We start from the raw sequence: 23,294 nt of genomic DNA on the forward strand, positions 1-23,294 counted from the left end.
CAGAGAGAGAGAGACAGAGACAGAGACAGAGACAGAGACAGAGAGAGAGTTTTATGCAATTGTGCGAAGGAATCTCATGCTGTTCTGGTAGGGCCTCTGTGCTGTCAGTATGACAAGGGCCACTGCAAACCACTGTGAGTCAGCTGCAGACCACCCTGAAATCGTATTGCCTACTTTAACACTCTTTCCTTTGGTTTTATTTTCATTGATTAATTGATTGATTCATCTTGGCCTGGGTATTTCAGTATACAACTTTGTATTGGTTGATAGTTTTAAATAATCATATTTTACCTATAAAGTTAGATTTTTGGCTTCTTTTTAAATGTTATTTCAGCAGCAGCTTATAGTTGATACTAAGTTTTGTATTAGACTACTAAAACACAATACTATACCATAACTGACTTAAATGACAGGAATATGTTTTTTCACAGTTCTGGAGGCTGGCAGCCTAAAATCAAGACTTCAGCTGATTTTTCATTCCAGAGGTTTCCCTCCTTGGTCTGCTGACAGCTGTCTCCACAGGATGCCCTTTCTTTGTCTGAGTGCCTCGCAGTTGTCATCTTTTCTCTAAGGATGGAGGTCCTATGGGATTAGAGCTCTAGGTTTATGACCCCATATAACTTGAAATCCTTAAAGACTTTGCTTCCACATAGAGTTACATTGAGGCTTAGGGCTTGAGCCTATGATATTAAGGAGAGGGATCAATTCAGGATGTATCAGGGATGCTCAGAGAAAGGATGGTGATTGAATAGGACTTTAAGGACTAAAAGAAGAAAAACTGGGGCACAGGCCACCAATGTCGAAGGGATTAGGTGAAAAGACCCAGAAGCAGGAAGCATTTTAGAAATTGTAAAAGCCAGAGAGGCTGATATAGCTGTGAACCCAAAATTCTTCAAACAGATTAATTAGGAAATTTGCATATAGCTATGCACATACATACACACGTATACATATATACAGTGTATACAAAAACAGACAATGATTGCTGATATAGTTAAGTAATGCATTGATTGATGTATTTCAGGAAAGATATATCATTATTATTTAAGTAGACTGGAGCTTAATACGGTCTATGAAAAATAGATGTCTATATTTTAGACAAAACCCCATTGTTATTATAATAATTATAATTATTAATAGTATAGCCTAACAAATAATTTTTGGCAAAATAAGATAGGAATGAAATGCAAAAATTTTCAACAGAGATATAAATATGTTTCTAAGAGCTGAAATGATCTGTGTGTATTAACATTCAGAACTGTGAAACAGACTCCCTCAATCATAGTAAGAGTTTTAAGTTTATTTATTCATTGTTCTCTTGGGGGAAATTTGGAAAAATTTAAAAGCCTGATGGCAAAATCTCAGAATGTTCAAGGTCATAAAGAGTTTTGAGTGTAAATAATTTAATTTTCTGCATTGTCTTTCTCTTACTGGCATTTGGATATTACTATCATAGAAGATGGATCTTGGCAAACTCTGCGAGATTTTCCAAATTTAATTTCTTTAATAAATTCCAGTGTTTGGATAATTCTAATAATGTTGAGATGTTTAATTATTTCAGATTCTCAAAGCAAATTGTGTCACAACTTGTACATGAGCATCTAGTCATATCTTTTGGAAAAACATGTTTCAAAGTTCAGATTAGGAAACTAGGCATGGTAGCTCATGTCTGTAATCCCAGCACTTGGGAGGCTGAAAACAGGAGAATCACTATGAGTCTGATCTATGTGGCGAGACCTTGAATACCCTGTAGTCCCAAATGTACCAAATACATTTAAAAAAAAGAAAAAAAAAGAAGAACTCAAATTAGGAATATGGAATCAAGTGAAAAATATGGAATCTGTTTTGCAAAAAACAGAGAAGTCAAGTGAGCATTAAAATAAAAAAACTAACATAGTAGACAAAATGTGAAATGATCTTTTTTATAGAGCAGCCAGATACTAATCAGTGTCTTATATATTTGCCCTTATATTCAAAGCAAATAACATTTTTTCTGATATCCTTGTGAATTGACTAAAACTAGGTAGCAAAAGCAAAATAACATAGCCTTATCCTTTCTTTCCTATTAAGAATAAAAAGCATAATATTGTTTAATATCTAAAGTGAATTTTTATATACATGGTCATTGTATACTTAAGAAAATTGATGTATTTAAGACTCTTTAGAGCAACAAGTCAAAACAACTATATGTCAAAAAAATCAAAAAGCGTAGTTGAAACAAATAAATTTCTAGAAAATATTAATTATCAAAACTTACTTAAAAAGAAATAGAAAAACCAATAGAACTGTAACACTTAAAAAGATTAAGTTAATTATTTACTAACTTCCAAGAAAATAAATATTAAGTTCAGGTAGTTTTGTTCATGAATTCTCCAAACATTTAAAGAATTATAACCAATCGTACATAAACTTTTTCAAAACACAGAACATTTACCATTTTACTCTATAGAGTATAGAAAAGCTATAGAAAAAAACTATAGACCAATATCTTTTATAAATATAATTGAAAAATTCCTAACAAATTAATTGCAAACCAAGCTGGGGAATAGCTCAGCAGTCTAGGCACCTGGCTGGCAAGCGCGAGGACCCGTGTTCAATCCCCAGTACCACATGCCATGCTGGCCCCGGAACCCAGGGGGGGCTGTGTCAGCCCTACAACTAGGCATTATTACATCTGCAATCTCAACACTGGAGAGACAGAGATAGGAAGATCACTACAAGTCTGAGCTATATAGTGAGCCTCTGTATCAAACTATGTAAAGATTTTTAAAAATCAAATTAATTGCAAACCAAATTCAGGACAGGACAAAGTGGGATTTTTTTTTCCGTAAGATATAAGAATGGTTAAACATTTCAAATATTATTGTAATCAAACCAATAGAAAAGGCTAAAACCTAATGATTATTAAAATAGATACAAAAAATTTTGACAAAATCCCAGCACCCCTTCATGACAAAAATCCTCAGCACTCTAGAAATTGTAGAATTTCATCAACCTGACACATGTTGTTACATGTGACAACAAACTTAATGGTGAAAGATTTAGCATTTTCCTGTGAGTTCAGGAACAGAACAATGTTCCACCCTCATTGCTTCTATTCAACACTTTATTAGTGAGTCCAGAAAAGATAATTAGGAAATAAAAAGAAATAAAAGATATTCAAACTAAAAAGGAAGAAATAATACTTAGAGTTGTAGATGACGTAATCTTATTTATAAAATACCCTAAGTAATGCACTAAAAAGCTTATTGAATGAAAAAATGAGTTCAGTATACTTATAGAATATAAAATTCATGGACAAAAGGCTTTATTTTTCTATGTTAGCAATTAATAGTCCAAACAAGGTCTAAATAATTTGAAAAACATCCCCGACCTATTTTTTAAGATGATAATATGCCCCAAATTTATCCAAAGATTAATGGCAATTTCTATTAAAAATCCAGGTTTCTTACAAGCTAATCTTCAAATAATAAAATGCAAGAGACTAAGAATGGTTTAAAGCAATCTTGGAAAAATAAACAAGCTTGAAAAACAAATCACCAATTACTTTCAACTTACTACAAGACTACAGTCAAGACAATACAGTACTGGCATATTGATAGATACATAGATTAATATAATAGAATTGTGATACTATAAAAAAGTACCTATGGTTAATTGACTTTTTATTTAAATGACATAACAGTTCCATTGTGAACCACTTAACAAGTAGAGCTGGGACACCTGGACACACCTGGGCAAACGAATGTTGTACACTTCACTAAACACACACACACACACACACACACACACACACACACACAAATTTAATGCAAAGTAAATCAAAGAGATGATACTTTAAGACCTAAGAATAAGTCTTCATTTCTTTGGATTAGGCAAAGATTTCTTAACTATGACCAAAAGCACAAGCAACAAAAGACAAAATATATAAATTGAACTTCCTCAAAATTTAACACTTTTGTGTTGCCAAGGACAACATCAAAAAAATGAAAAGACTACCCACCAAAAAATTTGCAAGTCATATATCTGGTAACGGACTTTCATCCAGAATATATAAAGCAATCTTAAAACACAAGTAGAAAATCAAATAACCCAGTTTAAAAAAATGGTTTAAGATTGTACATTTGATTAAAGAAGATACACAACCAAATAATAAACACAGGAATGATGCTCAACATCATTAATTATCAAGAAACTACAAATCAAAGCCACAATGAAATTACAGAGGGAAGGAACAATGAGTCATCTACCGATGTGTCACAGTAAAAATAGAAGAAAGCAGACGATAGACAGCTGTTTTAGGAGATGCAGTCGTCAGGTCTAGATGTTAGACAAAGAGAATAAGGGAAGAGGGCGATCAACGGTCACTCCGAAGTATTTGAATTGAGGAATTGTATGGCTAATAGTAGATACTGACATTTGTGGGAAGAAATCTGGAGGAGCAGCATGATATTTTTTTGACATAATAATCTTGAAGTGATTGTAACATATGCAAATAAAGATGTCGAAAAGGAAGTTGAGTATTTAGACCTGAAATGCCAAGCAGAAACCCAGTGAGGGTTAAGTGTGGCAGTGGTGGTATGGGTGAGTGCAATCAGCGATTCACAATAGACGCCTAGGAGCATGAGGCGACCTAGGAAACTGGCCTTTCCTTGAACCCAAATAACAGCAGTGAAGCACCATACCACAGTTTCAAGTGAGGTCAGAGAAGGATGAGCCGCCAAGAGCAAATGAGTGGGTTTTAAATATAGACAAGATTTGCTTTCACAGTCAAAGTCACCAAAATAGTTTCCACCATTCTTGCTCTTATGCATTATGTTGATTCCATACCGTGGCCTTCGCAATCTTCAGTTCTCAAAATAAAGCAAACCTAATGAAAGTAATATAACAATATCATAATGTACAAGTAGAGTGTTTTTAAAAGCTTGAAAATTCCTTTGACTAACTTGTTGTTCAGTATTGCCTGTAGAAATAATCACTGAAAACCACTTTCATTTTTCAGAAGGAATTTCATTAGTACATTTTAGATGTATCTAATAATCATATTCAGGGAATTTGTACCAGTACATTACACACCTTGATTCTTCTTTATTTTCCCCTTTCCTGTCTTCTCCCTTTAATCCATCTCCTCCTCCTTATTTACAAAAGGTTTGTTTCTATTTTTCTCCTTCTTCTCTTTTTACTTTCTTTTCCCTTCTTTCCTCCACCCACATCCATATTTCTCATACCCATCTGGACATCTTTCTTCCTATTTCACAATATCTATTGAAAACTTCTTTCTTAAATGAGAGTTACTGCACTCTTCCACTAACCACAAGAGTTTTGTTGCTAACAACCTCTTGCTTAGATAAAGCTCAGATTGTACTCTTTTCTCTTATTCTGGGCTTTAAGAAAAGTTATTACACACTTCTGTGTTGCTTGGTTCCTGTCCATATTTTTTTACATTTGGTTCATATTATTGATTTTATTATAAATAGTTAGAATATTGGTAAAGTACCCAGGCTGTAAAATCAGACGGAACTGGATTTAAATTGCCTTTTACATGTATCAGGGAAGTTAGTGTGTTTCTCTAATTCCCATTTCCAAATTTGTAAAATAGTGTTCATGGTAGGATTCATAATATCTCATAGGGATGCTGAGCAAATTTAAAGGAACCATATATGGAGAGTGTTTGTTACCTAAAATAATTTAGTACACTCTGGGGCTAGATGTGGTGACACACATTCATAATCCCAGCACTCTGAAGGCTGAGGCAGAAGAATCATAAGTTCTATCCCAGCCTGAACAATTTAGGAACTTAGCCAGATCCTGTCCCAAAATTTAAAAATAAAAATGTGCAAACAAGTGAGGGCGTATCTCAGTAGAAAGACCCTGGGTTCAACCCCCAAAACAGCCAAACCAAAAAGTGTTGTAGATTATAACACTTCCTATTTCTAGCATAAAATGCATTTTCTCAAAGGTGTAAGTCTTGGACAAAGTTAACACTAATTGCTCCCACTGTAATATTTCTTACAACTGTTCCTGTGGTAGTTAATCCAGGCATAAGTCTGACCTGAGGAGGCAGCTGGAGACGATGCAGAAGCATTAGGAGAATGGGTGTGGCGGGCTCGGGGCCACCTCAGTGCTCAAGTCACTCTCTCAGAATGGCCTCATGACATCAATTCCCGCCAGCCGTCTTTATGCTCACTTAGTAGAGCATATTTTCTCATTTAATTTATAAGTATCACAGCTGATATAAAATGTTTCTATGCTAGCACTTACTTTCAATTTTTTAGAACTAGGCAATTAAATGGCAAAAACAGCCCTATAAGAAAAACAAAGTATTAAGAAAGAATTGGAACAGTGAATCAGTACTTGCTTGTGAATCACTTTATGAACCGTAATTTCTTGGATATGTAATTGAAATAATTTGCAACTTTGCTTTAATAAGTTGAAAATGCAACTAATTAAAGCATAGTTAATTAGAGAGTTTAAGCAATGTATGAATAACTATGCTAACGATGAGCTAAATCAAATTTAAGGGCACTGTCAAGAATTAAGTGTTATCAAGTAAGCCTCAGTTATATATAGAAGAAAGATATGCTTTCAGGTTTCCTTTCTAATTCCTTTTAACCATTAGAGTTTAAAAATTAAAAATGTCAAAGCTGTCCTTCCAAAATCATATGCTTATATTTCAGTGTTTAAACATTATTTGGAAACGGACACAAAGATTCATCTAAAAATACAAATCAAGAATGGAATGTTTTCCAAATTACAGGGACTACTTTCGTGTGTTTAATTCTTTGGGGACACATTTTATACTGATTTATACATGAATTCACACACTCAAAACACTAAAGAACAATGGTGCCAATGCCTTCTTCATAATCTTATTTAAATCTAATCTGGAGCAGAATAAATCCCCTTGCTTTTTCTCTACTTGATCATCAAATGGAAGAGGTCTAAAGCAGAGCTGCGAGGTGACGAGCAAGATCACTGAATCTGAGATAAGTATGAAAAGAAACTAACAGCCTTCTTTGACCTCTATCATCAGTCCTTATTTATGGAATTTACTCTCCCTGAAGAGATAGTCCAGGCCAGCTTATACTACCAGGAGTTCTGTAATCAAGAAGAAATTCCACTGGTAGGCACAGGAGTGCTGAACAGAGTAGACTCAGCAAAATCATATAGATAGCATTTTGAACTTTTGCAAAAGGATCATTTAGGGAGCTTCATAAAACTTTAAACACCCAGGACTCATCCCCAGACATTCTAATTCAGTAGGTTTCAGTAAGGGCTTAAAAAAAACCCTAAAAATTCCTGTGCTCCAAGGAACAAATTTAGAGAAATATTTAAATGAAGTCATATCTAGGTATCTATCTAGGTAGAGGAGCAGATATGTGAAATGTACGACATGAACTAACGGGTAGAAAATAAGGACAGGTATCTCTCTGAGGGAGAATTATCAAAATTAAAGTAGCACAATATCCATCAAGTCATTTTTTATTCCAACACATATTTACCATGCTTCTATTTTATGTAAATGTTATCCTAGTTGCTGGGAATACTATAGGGTAAAAAAAAAAACCAAACCCACAATTTCTACCTTCATAGTTAGGGACTTATTCCATATTGAATTTTTTTCATGTCAGTACAAAGGTGAAAATATTCCTGTGCAATAATAAGTGTTGAGATAGTGAAAATCCAGTGGCCTTTTCAAAATGCCTGATTAAAAGATTATTTCCACTCCTGATTGTCATAGTGATCAACATTGACAATGTAGTGACACATTCCTGACACACTATTGTATTAACGGTCTTTCTGTGTGTAAAAAGAGACTGGGATATGGGATCAGCCATTCTGAGTAAACTTTGTTTTAGTCTCACTCTAACATGTTACCTAATGCAATACCCGGAAGCCACACCTTCTTCAGCTGGGTTGTGAACATGTGGCCACCGGAAGAGAAGAACGTTGAGCTTAAATCCCTGCCTCCCACTGAACTGAGAGTGATTTCTAGCTGTGTGCTTCCTGACACCAACACATCTATACTTTTTAACCCATGACTACACCAAATATTCTGTGCTCTACAAAGACAGCATGAGGTCGGCTGTCATCCTCCCCACCAATGCGAGGACCCATTTCCCGGTCAATGTAGCAGGATCATCTGGACACGCACTTTGCACATCAATTCACTACCTCCCTGGCGGTGGTGCTGAGGGCTACTGTCATTATGGAAATTGGTCACACAATTAATACATATTTTAGAACAAAGATGGCTCCAGCTGGAGACCAGAGAGAGAAAAAAATTAATACATATTTATAATAGCTTTGTCAATATTTCGAGTCACCACAGGACGTACGTTGGTTCTCTATATAGATTGCTGGCGTCTATAACTACTACACACCATCTAAATAAATGCCTAACTAGGAAGTAATAAGAAATGTAACATCAAGCGGGGCCGGGGAGATGGCTCAGTAGAATAAGCATTTGCCTGCCAAGCGCAAGGGCCTGAGTTCAATCCCCGGTTCTACCAAAAATAAATAAATACACAAAAAAAGGAATGTAACATCAAGTATAGTCTTTCTAAATAGTCTACAAGTAAGGTTTAAAAAACTAAATAATTCTGGAAATCTGATAAGGATCAGGATATTATTAATGATATGAAAAGAAAAATAAGTAGGTATTAAATAATTTGAAACTCTTGCTTTTATGTAAATTTCATTTATCCATATAACAACATTAATACTAGTTGACTTGTGATTATAATTTCAATGATTTAGTTATGGCACTGTTCAATGTTCAAAATATTCCAAGTAGGACTAGTGAATTTTATTAAAGTAAAATAAACATATACTAATATCCTAATCTGGAACTGCATTGCCTATACTGTGGTTTTAGTTGATGTTCAAAAACAACAGGAAAAACAGGAAGTCCTAATAGTTTTTTTGGAAAACATTGATCTAAAATACTTATTTGAGGAATGAGGTATGTTAAAGCTAAAATGTGATAGTTATTGACTGCATATTATGAGTTAAATTTTTTAGGTAAATTGTCTCAAAACTTCAATGAAAATGAAGAATATAGCTAAACATAACTATGAAGAAAGTCATATGCAAAGATTCTTAAATAGGAAAAACTGACATGATACATTTGTTCACTTCAATGAAAACATTATTTCTGCTGCACTTAAAAATAGGGTACTGCAAGGTTATATTTGGGATTCTTTAAATTAATATCAAATATTTTTTCACTTAAACAACTATCTAGTTATTTTGGTATTCAAGGTTGATAAATTTGCTGCATTTTTAAATTTTCCATCTGGATATTAAGGATTGTAGAGATATTAGATAAATGTATTTCAAATGAAAAATAATTTCCACTGCACACAATGCTATATTTTTTCTTTGATATTAAAACAGATTGCAATTTTTCTTAGGAAAGAAAAAGTAATTAAATATTCAACAATCATTATAATGCTATAATGATCTTATAGTAAATGATCTTATAGTCATTGAATAGGAATTAGAGAATCAGCTGTATGAATTTTGCAATCAAACATTCAGTTAAATAGAAGCTTCATTTCAGTGATTATATAGTATGCATGGCCTTACTTAGAATGAAAAGAGAATATAAGAAGTTAAACATTAAAAAGATACAATAATTTAAAAGGATGAACTATTTAGAATCTAGTTGTAAAGAGGCTTATCAGTTGCTTATTTTCTATAGGATAATCATAAGTTTTAGAAAATTAGACGTTAAACAAGGTCCTAACCAAGTGTGGGTAGAACACACTTGTATCAGTGGAAATCAGTTAAAATATCAAAAGATGCTTGTATCTAGTTCAGATTACATGGTAGTACCTTTATGTGACTTCAAAGCAAATGGAACAGGTTGAGGTTCACATTTCAAATCTAGTACAGCAGAGCTAGAAGGGACTGATATCTTCTAGCCAAATTTCTTTATGTAGATGAGCAAACTGGGTGCCAGAGACTAAACAAAGCCATACTTGAAACTAAAAAGAGAGCTCATACCCTATCCACCTATTCATCTATCCTTCATTGTATTCATTCATTCACTTAGCAAGTACATATTCACTGCCTGTATATGCTAGACACTGCAAAGTAACAACAAAATAAGACATGGTCCCTGACTTCTAGGAACTATTTTGATTACATGAGGGGTGTTAAAGAAACCTTTGTAAAATAATCACTCAAATACATACATAATTACAAACCAAGGCAAGTGTTCTGAAAGAAAGGAGCACAGTCTATGGGAATTACTATTCTATAGGAATTATAGCAGAGGAACCCTATTTAAGTTGGAGGATCAGGAAGAATTTCTTGAAGAAGAGGTACAGAAGCCCTGAAGAGAGAAAAGAATATTGGGAAACAGAAAGCCTGGCATGCTTGAAAGTTAGAGAAGAATGTGAGAGGCAGGAAGGGCATAGCTGGTTACACCCTCCCAGACCAGCCAGAGTCTATGATGTAGGGTATCATTTTCGGTCTTTATCATAACAGGCCTGGAAAGCTATGGAAGACTTAGTAGAAGCATGTAGGGATATCTCTCATGATTAAAGGTTTTGTTGTTCTTTTTTAACATGGGAAAATGTCAGATTCTTAAAGGCTATTCAAGGGATAGGACATTTCCACCAATTTCAGTTTATAAGTAGCAACCAAGAGAAGTACCTAGAAGAGAAGAATAGAGAGTCCAGTGGGGGCATGACAATGTCTTGGGAGATTCTTGCCTTATTATCCCTCTAGCATATTTGATTGAATTAGGGCACTCTAATGAGTTTTTCTGAGAGTAAGATCAAGTTTGAAAAAAAACACAGCTGTTTAGAAGCATTCAAATATAACTGAAATTTACTTGGGGTTTGCAAGCTACATTAGGTTAGTATTTCTATGGCAAATTACTCTTAGGATTTCTAAGATCCTTTGTAGAATTCATGTGATTTTCCTCATTCCTGGTCCAATTTCTCTTTATAAAAATACACGGCATCAGAAAATTACCTATATTCATTAATGTGTTTGTTGAGACTTCTAAAGATAAAGATTCTGCCTGATCTTATTCAGCCAAACAGAATGCTAAAATATATCACAGATAAATCAATAAAAACCCAAGCCTAGACTGTCTGAGACCATACAGTGAACTGAAAGTAGGCTCTGCTTCTTTTGAATAGCTTGTATTACTTCTATTTGTACATATTTGCAATACATAGTGTTTACATTCACTGTGGGATGTTGGTGCATGTATATTATCCATCTTAATTCTTTTTTATCTGTTTCCCTCCCCTCCTTCACTTCCCCCAAGTTCGTGTCACTTCTAGGAAAATGGATACCCTGAGACCATAAGATTAAATAAATAAATCAAATAACGTAAGCTTAAATATCACATGGTTTCCATTATTTGAGAAATCCAAAGTATAAATAAATTTAAAAGAAAATAAAATCGAGATAATATGAAACAAGAAGATGAACTTTTGCAACTAGGCAGAGGACCAAGATGCAAACCAAGTTCTTAATCAAATCACATGATCTGTGATCCTAGCCCTACTTGGCCTACACTTGGTAGACGCTCAGCTCATCTTCCGCCTCAGAAAGCCTAACAGCTCTTTACCACCTGACAAAAATGTCTCAGCTCTTCTGTGTGGTCCTGGTCTACAGCCTTCACTTTTCTTCATTTTCTTCTAACAACTGTCTCTTCCAGTCAGCCACCTCTCCCACCCTTGGTTACCCTGTCTACACCAATATTATTTTAAAAATAGGAGCTGAACAAGCCCTTACCAAATGGCACACCATGTCATGTTATATAAGAAACCTTTTAACTATTAAAAGAACATTCTACTTTGAAGAAGTAAATACCAATTTTGTGACTCTGTAAAATTTATCATTAGAGTAGGATTTTATTGATTTTTCAGATTATCTAATTAACAATACTTTCTTTCTGAGCAAAGTTCTAAGTAAAGACAAGGCTTAAAACCTAGTTGAGTTATTAACCTTGTTTTTATTAATAGAATGTTTCTTTGTTTTTCAAAGTCTATCACTCTAAAAGAGATACAACAAGAGCCCTCACATTGAACGATATTTTAAATGGGACATTCTCTTATGAGATATTTTTTCCAAACTGGATTTCAGGTAAGTGAACTTTTTCTTTATCTTCTGAGGTTTGTTTATAATGTACTTAGCTTTAATTTTTATGCTAATACACCTTTATGGTAACTAAAACTGTATCAGGTGAAATGAGAAAAAGGAGGAAATACTTGAAAAACTCAAGCACACACCAAAGTCTTTTGATAAGACCTTTTGATTTGGGTTTGTTTAATAGTTAAATGGCCAGCAGGAGTTTTATCAGAAAAGTAAATTTTGTAAATGCATCACTGAAATAATTTTAGTGTCTGGTACAGTTTCAAGGATAGAGACATAAAACTCTAACAAGAATGATCACAAGAACTTTGCTCAGAAAGAAATTCTATTATGAAATAGCCTGAAAAACAAAAAATCCCACTCTAATGATAAATCTTAGAGTCACAAAATTGGTATTTACTTCTTTACAGTAGAATGTTCTCAAAAGTCTATAGTGAGAAAAATTAAATAGTTTATGATATGTATAGTTCTATACATACAGTGCCACCAACAAAAGAGTGTGTCAGTGTCTCTTTAGAAAATAAGATTCATATAAATTAGGTTAAAACTAAAGTAAATAAATTCCAAATATAATTTATCTTTATTTTAAATGAAGCATGCCATTTGTAAAAGAAAAAATGGCATTTAAATGAATAGATTCTCTTTGCAACCCACAGAAAACAAAATTTTATACTGAAACAGCATAGGGCTAGTGTGCTAGCAAATAACTATTTTTGTGTAAAATTTTGAAAAAATACTTTTTTCTTCCATCACCAACTTATTATTTTAAATCTGATAAACAAATATTTACCTTAAACTTAACTGTGAAATAAGTGTGCTTTCATTATCAATTCATTTCCTATTAAGAGAGATCATGTCAAATTTTGCTTTCTTTCTTATATAAAGGAGAAGAATATCTTCATCAATCTACAGATAAAAATGTTATATTATATAATATTGAAACAGGAGAATCATATACATTTTTGAGCAATAGTACCATGGTATGTATCCTTATCATCTTCCTCCTCAGAAACCTTTCCTAGGTCTTCACTGACTGAGGAACAATTTCCAAATCTTAGCTTTGGATCTGGATTCAACCTGCCTTCCCAGCTCCAGTCCCCACTGTCTCACTCCTGTTCTCTCTTCTGGTTGCTCTGGACAACTATCCTGGCCTTTAAGTAATAGAGCATCTTTGCTCTTCTGTGGACATAGTAGGGCGTAAGACAAGAGTCAGGAACTTCAAGTTCAAATGCTAGTTGTGCTAGTTACCAACTAGGGAACTTGGACAAGGTTCTATGCTACACAGAACTTCCTATGCCTCAAATTCCTCATCGGTAAAGTGAGAATAATAATACGCCTTTGATTTAATATAAGAATTAAATGAGGGGCTGGAGAGATGGCTCAGTGGTCTAAAGCACCTACTTAGAATAAGCTTGGCAAAGCACAGGGACCACGGTTCAATCCCCCAGCACCACATGCCAGCCAGCCCCGCTCCCTGGTGGGCTGAGCTGGCCACACACACACACACACACACACATACACACATACACACAATAAATAAATGCAAAAAAAATTAAAAAAAAAGAATTAAATGAAATCACAGTTCAAAGGGTTTAAGACAGTATCTAACATAGAATAAATGTTCAATATGTGGGGAGCCTGATAGACGGACACATGTTAAATTTTCCTCTTGGGCTTTGAGCACCCCTATTTCTGCTGTCCTTAAAAACCCATTTATCTTTTGAAAGTTCGGGTCACATTTTCCTCATCTGAGTAACCAATTATCCTTTTATTTGGATTCTGTCACTTCTTCTCTTAAAGCTTTTACAATGTTATGATGATTCTCTCTGATAGAAATTTTTAACTTGTAATGCCACTCATTGACAAATCTAACACTTTAAGTTTTTGAATTCACAGTCTATCTTATTTATTGCATCTCCTTCACAGTGAATAGTTTATATACATAGGTATCACAGAAACATTTATAATTCCATTGAAATTATATGTAGGGAATTATCAATGATTTGAAGCTTTAGAGCTACAAATTTATATGCTCCTTTGTTTTGTGTGTTCTAATCAGCTTCTTCATAATTTCAGAAAAGTGTGAATGCTTCAAGTTATGGTTTATCATCTGATCGGCAATTTGTATATCTTGAAAGCGATTACTCAAAGGTATCCACTATTTAATCACTGTATCTCTCATGAATCTCAAGATTGTTTTATAAAAGTAAGAGAAAAATAAAAATCTATTTTAATCTCTAAATATTTGAGAACTAAATGAGTCCTGAAACATACACAAATAACTTTGAAGTTGCATTCTTGTTCATTTGCTACTTGCATTTATTGACAAGTAGTGGAAACCACTTTCCTCTAAAGAAGAAAATCTCATTTTCAGGCCCTACTCTCTGTCAGAAGGAAAGAAATATCCTTGTATTTATTTTCTTTCTTTCTTTCTTTTTTTGTTTTTGTTTTTGTTTTTGTTTTTGTTTTTGTTTTTGTAGTTCCAGGGATTGAACTAGGCAAGTGCTTATGCCACTGAGCTATATCCCTGGCCTCATCTTTGTAGTTCTAAAGCTATTCCGTATCATGAACAATTAGTAGTTCTTAACAAAGTTTAACCTCATGAAAGTTTATTAGTTTAACCTTAAATGTTTATTATAATTGAAAGCAGAAAATTTACAGTGTTGTATCATTGCTATGTGCTGAAACCCAATGCTATCTACTGGGTGATAGACAGGAATTTGAATCTATGTTTTTGAAAGCCTAGTTTGGAAATATTCTCACATCACTAGACTATTTACTATTTCTCCTTTTCAAATGAAGTTGTAGAATGCATACTGCAATGAAACTATATGCCTAATGAAATTCTATCCTTTTTTTTTTTTTTTTTCCTAGCTCAGCCCGCCCTGGGGGCAGGGCTGGTGTGGCCTGTGGTGCTGGGGATGAACCACTGTGCCTACAATCTTGCCTAAACTTGCTTAATCAGGCGCTTTAGACTGCTGACTATCTCTCCAGCCCCTATCTAATTTCAAAGAGAATCACTTTTACCAAAGTACAGGATAATCTCTATGGGCTATGAAAATCACAGTGTTTTTAGTTCAATCCAGGTAAAGTATAAAAAAAAAGCCCTAGGATAGAATATAGCAAACATAAAATTTCTGTAATCAGAAATGACTTTGGCTATGCTTTGTATGCAGTGAAAGTTGAGTCGCTGCTGAAATTGCGTCTGGAGCTTAAGCAAACAGCACAATCGTCTACAGTCAAACTTAAAGGAAGACTCGGCTTAGAATTGAAATTATGTGGAAATAGATGTTTTATAATTCTGAATCGCGAGAGGGATCACCTGTGAGTGTGCGTTATCAATGTGAGCTTTTTAAAATGTAATCTGTCTCTGCTTCTCTCTGACAGCTTTGGAGATATTCTTACACAGCAACGTACCACATCTATGACCTCAGGAATGGGTAAGGTCGCCACTATTTATTCACACTATGTCTCAAATACCTAGGCTTCGCCATTTAATCTTGGAATTGAAGTTAAGAATACATTTTCTTGTTGCAGATTTTAATTTCTTATTATTTTATTAAATAGGTGAACCCATAAAACTTAAGGAATTAAAGGAACTGCTTCTGCGCTGTACTCACCTCTCCTTATCTGACTAATACCACTTTGTATTTTGTACGTCGTGTAGTTTTGGCTTTCCTACTTTCAAAAAGAAAATTATAGTTGTGCTATTTATGGAAATAAACATATGTAGTAAAAGGATAAAAACATGCATGGGAATGAGATACTATTTTCAGGAGAGTGGCTACTTCATTGGAGAGAGACAGAAGGAAAGAAGATACGTACATTAGCTGTGTCTGAACACATACTTCATTAGCTGGTTTTACATTGATTATTTAAAATAGCCAAATGTTAAAGTTAATTATTTCAAAAATGACAAAATGTTTAATTTAACATTTAAAATGTTAAATATACTCCTAAATTTACATAATATAAATTTGTCATTTATTATTTTATTCTTCTGTGGGGCTTTCACTATTTGAAACTATTATCATTTATAAGAAAGACCTGAAATGAGTGTACATACAGATCAGGACTGAGGGGCAGAATCTCAGGCACAAGGAAGAGTATAAAAGGCACAAAGGGGAGAGAGGACAGCAGGTGTTCAGGACACCATAACTGTGTCGGTGTGGCTGCAGCTGGAGAGGGGCCTACTTAGCAGAGGGAGGCTGTGTGAGGCTGAGAGGGAGTTGCGGCTGGGAAGCATGGGCCGCAGAATAAGAAGAAAACCATTAAAAAGAGTTTGGATTTCTTTCTGATGACAATAGGAAACCACTGAAGGGTTTTAAATAGGAAATGACACCATCAGATTTTCACTTTAGAAAAATCACTGTGACTATGGGTGGACCATGAATTGGTTTAATTACTCGTCTTAATACGATACCTTCTTTGCTGTTACATAAAAGGTAAAAATAATTATATGGTTTAAAAAGATCTTCTGGTCTATTTCCCCTTTTGTTTAGCAAGGGCACAATTTTTTAAAAAAGTTATCTTCTTCTTTTAAATATTCAGACAAGAATAGTTGATCTCCTTAAACTGTTAAATTAAGAAATAGGAGCTACTGCTTAATGTAGTCTAAATCACCTAATGGATCCTAAATCTTCTTTTCTGTAACTTCATCGTCAAATCCAACAGATATTTACTGAGCACCTATTAAGCACATATAAGAGTTCTAAATGAATTTAAGGTGCCAATTGTACTTGCAAGAAAATATTAGGTGAGTGAGGAGGAAATCTTTCAATATAATTTCCCCAGATCTTAATCATATTCTTGTTTTTCTTTTAATCATTTTGAAATTTACTATGTTAGAGTTTACCAAACTAAGAAACACTCTATAATAAAATGACAACATTAATATTTTAATCACAGTGTGTATAAACTTCGTAAACTAAACCTTATTAGGAATTGAGTTCCTCTGCAGAAATTTAAACTACTGCTTTTTCTGCTGCCTGCAGAGCTACCTAATTTTCCACATTTTTTTTGACAATTGGTATGTTTTGGAATAAACTATCAGTGAGGTCATGACAAAATTTGTTGAGATTCAAGGCTTTACTGAATGCCAGGGATTATAACCGTTTTTATGCCCTGAAGACTGTAAAAATCTAACAGAGAGAAAATGGAGATTGCTCTGGTTTCACATTAGATAAAGAATATTTAGGAGATAACTGCCCTTGTAAAGCATTCTCTTTTTCCATGTCTTCTACCACTGATGCCCAAGAAAAGCAGAAAACGGCAGGAGTGTGGGCTAGCCATAAGAGGTGTTCACTGAGGTCTGCAGCTTGGCACACCCATAACATTACACACCTTCATTCACCCCATCTAGAAAAACAAGGCCTCATTAAAATGCCAAAGGTAACATGAACACTGGCTTAAGACAGAATTTCAAACCTAGTGAAGAATGAAAGAATGTCTTCACTCCTGAGTCATTATCTTGACTCCATCCTGGAATCTCTTCCATTCTGTTCCCACTTCCATGGGCCTGGTGTTCATGTGCTGCCCTCTGGTTTTTGGAGTTCCCAAGGCAGCTACCATGGTCAGCTTTCTCCAGGGACATCTGTTTCTCTTCCCTCATGAACTGCTAGGTATCATGCTGCATGACCCAAGAAAACTAAATCAAGGTAATGCATGCCGTAAGTCTGTTTTGCTATCTAAATGTTCAGAGTATAGCAAAGGTGTAAACGTCAGGCACATGTCAGGTCCAGTTTGGAGAGATGGATGTAGGAGTGCAGAGTCCTTCTGGAGACTCCTCAAATTAGACTTTGCAAGAAGCCCTGGTTTCACTGACCCCACTGAGCCTTAATGAAACTATTAATACAAACTTCAAGCAAGGAAGGCAAAATGCGTACATGGCATTCTATGATTTTTAACACATAAAACTCCAAGTGTATACTTGCTGAAGAACTGCTGAGGCTCCACAATGCAAGTCCCTAATTTTGAGTATTTGCAAAGCTGTATAGTGATTCTAAACACCAGAGTGAGATTTTTGGCCACTAGAATATTTGAAATTTGCCCATGGGTGGAGAACTTTGCAAGCTTAAGGCATACTGCCCAGTATAAGATCTGTTTTTCAGTTTAGCTTGAGATCAGATGTTCCTTTCCTTTTCTGATTTCAAGTCAGATCCCTGGGGAGATTGTCAAATGGCATCGTATTTTCAAAAATTTGAAATGCATATGCATTCACAGAGATAGGGGTTGTGAATGAGAATGTGGAAGAGCACACATTAAACTTCAGCACAATTATAGAATTTCAGAGCTGGAAGACAATTCAGCAACCGTCTTAATCTGTTGTGTACAAATTTTACAGTCTCGGGGGTTAAAACTTCAGTTTCATTGGGGGTCTGCCAAAAACTAGCAATGTAATCTTAAAAAGTTATGTCATCTCTCTAAAATCACAATTATTTTCTATAAAGTGAAGAGATTCTATTAGCATTCAAAGATGTATCCGTGGTATATATTCATTTACCTCACTAAAATGGGCTGAACATTGAGGTTCAAAAAACTTGAGATGCTTCAATAAGAAATGGAAAAGGTGACAGCCATCACTAATGCCTCCCATCCCATCCCATGATGCCACAGTCTAATAGCTCTCTATGAGGTGTGTAGGACCAAAGATGTCTCCTATAATTGTCATTAAATTTTATAGTTTATTTTTTTCTGTTTATGCAGTCTCTATTTGCACTGAACAGAAAGATTTGTCATCTTTCTTCTCTTTCTTTCCTTTTTATTCTTTTATTCTTTTTCTTCTAGAGAATTTCTAAAAGGCTATGAGCTTCCTCGTCCAATTCAGTATTTATCTTGGTCGCCTGTTGGGAATAAACTAGTAAGTGTTTAAATTATGGAAGTGTTTAATCATTTAAATGAAAAAGGAGCCATTTGATTTTGGCCTTTGTTAAATTTCCCTGCCTGAAAGAAAAAAAAGATACATTCATGACTATTTTCGTGGTTAAAAATGGGAAGAGTTTGGATAAATTGAAACCCATCTGAGAATTCCGCAAAATCTAAAGCTCATGGATAGACTTCTTTAAATATCGCAGTCAAAAACTTTATCCTTATACTCAGCCAGAATGTGTTGTGCCAGAAAACTCAGGAAAAATATGGTTTTCACAAGTTTCCCAGACTAGCTTCAGACAACATGAAATTTTGTCCAAGCTCTTATTTAAAGGCTCTAAATAAAGATTAGATCTGGCTAGCTATTAATATTCAGAGACTTATTTGACATTCTGTCAATATGCATAAGTATTTATTTGTATAATAAAGCTGAGTGTAGATTTTATTGTTTTTATATAGATTTTTAAATTCTAACTGATGTTAATAGGGGTTTTAGAACCTATTAAAATATTTTAGTTGAATGTCTTTTTTTTTTTGCAACTGATTTGCTACTCTTTAAAGGTCTTGAGTGAGTAACTAAAACAAATACAGCTTTCATTGTATTTGTTAAGTAATTTCCCATTATTAACTAACTTTTACCTCTTCTAGGTGTATGTCTATCAGAATAATATCTACTTGAAACAAAGACCAGAAGATCCACCTTTTCAAGTAACATATAGTGGAAAAGAAAATACAATATTTAATGGTATCCCAGACTGGGTTTATGAAGGTAAATTGGATTCTTTTTCCACTGCTGCTGTTTCAGGTTTTTAATTGGGTGTATTCGGTAAGATTTAGATGAGTGGTATCCTATTCTGATAAATGTTTGTATTTCTAAAAGCTGTTATTAGGTTATAAGCGGAATGTGCTTATTGTAAAAAAATCTTATTATCAGAAGATTAGTAGAATTTATCTTGACAAACATTACTATAAAGTAGTAGTAATGATTTATATTCCAATAAGTACTTGGCCCTTTGGTACTATGCTAAGTTTTTGGAGAAAGAAATCTTTTCCCAAAAAAACCTACATAACTATTTGTGCTATTTTGAGGGGAAATATTCATAATTTTTAATAATGTCTTGAATTATGTTCTCATTCTGTGCCATGTAAGATCCAGGATTTCATTGTACTTTAGAAGATCTTCTAATCTCTTATCCATCTTGATAAAGATATATGTGTACATAAAAATATATCTCAACTAACTAGATATGTAGAACAGTAGATAGATAGATAGACAGACAGATAGATAGATATCCCCAGAAGAGGAACTCAACTTTAAATGGTTATCTCACATTCTAGTAAGCTACAGTTCTCTCTGTTTTAGCTACTTTAGTTTACTATAAAAACCAAAAGATTCCCTGAGGGAAGAATTAATTATTGTTGATGTGTTTATTATTTATTTTTAAAATTACATTTCTGATTAATGTCAATTGCTAACAAGACTAACTGATGTTTGATTGAGATGTAAGGTTAAGCTGTTCTCTTAATTCAAACTACTTATTTTTTAATAACCAAAGTATGACATATGTTACAGCTATGCTAAATAAATTATTTCAGTCAATAAATAGTCACTTAGAAGTACTTTCAATGCTTTTGAGTAAGATGTAATTAACATACAATTATTTATTTTTCAGAGGAAATGCTTGCTACAAAATATGCTCTCTGGTGGTCTCCTAATGGAAATTTCTTGGCATATGCAGAATTTAATGATACAGATATACCAGTTATAGCCTATTCTTATTATGGTGAAGACCAGTATCCTAGAATGATAAATATTCCTTACCCAAAGGTATGGTGAATACTTGTAGCAAATGCTCTCATTTCTTGGGTGTCAAAGCGAGCAGTCATCACCATGAATAGAGGTGGGATCAACAAGCTTGGACAGCCACTTGTCCTTGTGCATTGTAAGGCAAACAGTGTACCGCACTCTATTGTTGATATGAACATTTGTTGCTTTGGGCATCTGGTAGTGCTGGATGAAGTAGTCTTTGCAGAATCTTTGAAAAACATATGGTCTAAATCATGGAGGAAAAACAACCTTATTTTTAATTTTTTTTATGTTTCATGTTCCAAATTCAGGGTAAAGTTCTTTTTTTTTTTTTTTTTTTTTTTTTTTGCAGTTCCCTGAATTCTCATGTAAATGAAAATGAGAATGGGAAATAAAAATTTAGAGTCTGATGTTCTGTCAGGTAGAAGCAGGCATAAGTTATAGTCTTCTGGAGATATGAAAGTTAAGTTTGTGGATATCAGTTACTTCCTTCAGGGAATTAAAGAAAGAAAGCTAGTTTTAGCTTAGAGTTCTTGCTTATTGATTATTCTGGAGTTATTATGCTACATTCTTTAACTACACTCAGTGTCTCCAGAGAAGAGAACTGAGTATGCAGTAGAACAGCCCAGCCAGAGTGAAGAAGTATAGCCTAATTTTAATTTAAATCACAAACTTAAAAGAGATAAAATGAAATATAAATTAATTCACTGCTTTTATAAGGAATTGGATGTGATTTTCAAGCACGACTTTTGTTCCTTTGCTCCTTCTTTTTAACTTGTCAGGCAGAACACTGTTACAGGTAGATCCGAAAGGTCCATATGGGTCACTACATGACTAAACATGGCCTTTGCATAAGGAAGTTCTAATGCAAGCCAAATAGGCCACGGGGATAAAACTACAATTGCACACAGGCTAATGTCTAGGTTTAAAGCCATGTTTAAACTGGGCATGGCAACATATGCCTATAACCTGAACACTCTAGGAAGCAGAGATGAAAGAATCACAAGTTCAAGCCTATCCTGAGCAATTTAGAGTCTTAGAAATAACTTGTCATAGGGGTGGGGGAACCTCAAGATATAGTTCATTGAAAAGCCTTGGGTTCAATCCCAAGAACCACAATAAATAAATTAACAAATTAATTCATGAATGGCACACATTATAGATGAGTGTATAGAGACAACACTTCTCTAGGACTATATAATAAGTCAGAAAATTGAAGATATTTGGTAGTAGGACTGGTTTTTGAGACCAGAGAAATAACATGTGAAAAAACTTGAATCTTTGAGAAAATATCCTGGAGCCACAAGAAATGAGAAAACTCAGAACCAAAGAGTATCGACACTGACTGGAAAGTTAGGACCCAAATTTACATGTTTCTTTGAAGTTTCTGAAACATCTGGTGCTGGATAAAAAGATGGGAAAACTCCAAAGAAGCAAAGATTTCCCTGCTAAACCAACAAAGTTGAGAAGAGACTGAACATTTCTGCAGATGAAGTCAAACAGCATGGAATCATTGAACACTCTGTATCTACACTTTGTGGATTTAAATTTTATTATAACTGTAAGACTATCTTTCTGTATTAAAATAACAGGAATCCTAAGAAGCTGTCAAGGCATGAACAATACTGTCATGTAAATCTTAGGCATACAGTAGCACAGAAAGCACAAAACAAGAAAAGTGTAAATTCCACGGATACTCGATTTGAAAGTGAAATCCTCCTCATCTTTTGGGATGGTAGCAGTAGTGATGCAGCAGCTTACTGAGCATTTGGTAATTGTCCTAATCCAAATTACATAGCAATTGCAAAAGTATATTTCATTTATTTCATCTTTGGACTCTCAGATCAATCTCCCTCCCTCCCCCCACTTCTTGGCACACAACGAGACCATTATTTTAATGATGACAGAACTGTCTTGAAGGTCAGAAAACAATGTCGATTATGCAACTGCAGTTTTATGTCCCAAGTATTTGCCCTCATACATCAAATTTCTCTCATCAAGTATTTAAAAATATTCATTTTTCTCTGATCAGTACAACATTTTTAATTGCCCTTTTAGGGCAATTTAATTGCCCTTTTAGTAAAAATAAAATTAAGTTCCTGGTTACATATAGAGTATCAATGGTAATATTCTTAACCTTATGTGGTTTTTAAAAATATGCTTAATTTCCTAAAATGTCTATTAGATGGTAATAAGTGGAATTATGTGAGCTTAAATATCTCCATTTTTTGGCAGGCAGGGGCTAAGAATCCTACTGTTCGGATATTTATTATTGATACCACTTACCCTCAGTATGCCGGGCCCAGAGAAGTCCCAGTTCCAGCAATGATAGCCTCGAGGTAATCTCAGGTTCCTTTACTTATTAACTAAATTTTAGCACTTTAAGAGTTTGTGAAGGTTACACTCACAAATTTTTTAAAAAGAGCCCTTGTACAATAATAAAAGTGACCACAGAAAACAGTCTAAGTGAATCTTTTCTTACCAGGCATATAAAACA

At 34.2% G+C, this 23,294-nt stretch overlaps 1 protein-coding gene across 2 annotated transcripts in view; it reads left to right on the forward strand.

Moving 5' to 3' along the window:
• Fap (fibroblast activation protein alpha) overlaps positions 1-23,294 on the forward strand; it is a 70,901-nt gene that overhangs the window by 5,153 nt on the left and 42,454 nt on the right. For both annotated transcript variants that reach the window (XM_012514427.2, XM_023713726.1), the window contains exons 3-10: positions 12,016-12,114; positions 13,009-13,103; positions 14,200-14,274; positions 15,511-15,563; positions 18,910-18,982; positions 19,639-19,759; positions 20,664-20,818; positions 23,033-23,136. In XM_012514427.2, the coding sequence (XP_012369881.2) occupies positions 12,016-12,114; positions 13,009-13,103; positions 14,200-14,274; positions 15,511-15,563; positions 18,910-18,982; positions 19,639-19,759; positions 20,664-20,818; positions 23,033-23,136 (775 nt within the window). The remainder of the gene's footprint in view (positions 1-12,015; positions 12,115-13,008; positions 13,104-14,199; positions 14,275-15,510; positions 15,564-18,909; positions 18,983-19,638; positions 19,760-20,663; positions 20,819-23,032; positions 23,137-23,294) is intronic.

Source organism: Octodon degus, unplaced genomic scaffold (genome assembly GCF_000260255.1).
Source record: "Octodon degus isolate 3935 unplaced genomic scaffold, OctDeg1.0 scaffold00032, whole genome shotgun sequence".
Classification (NCBI taxonomy): Eukaryota; Metazoa; Chordata; class Mammalia; order Rodentia; family Octodontidae; genus Octodon; species Octodon degus.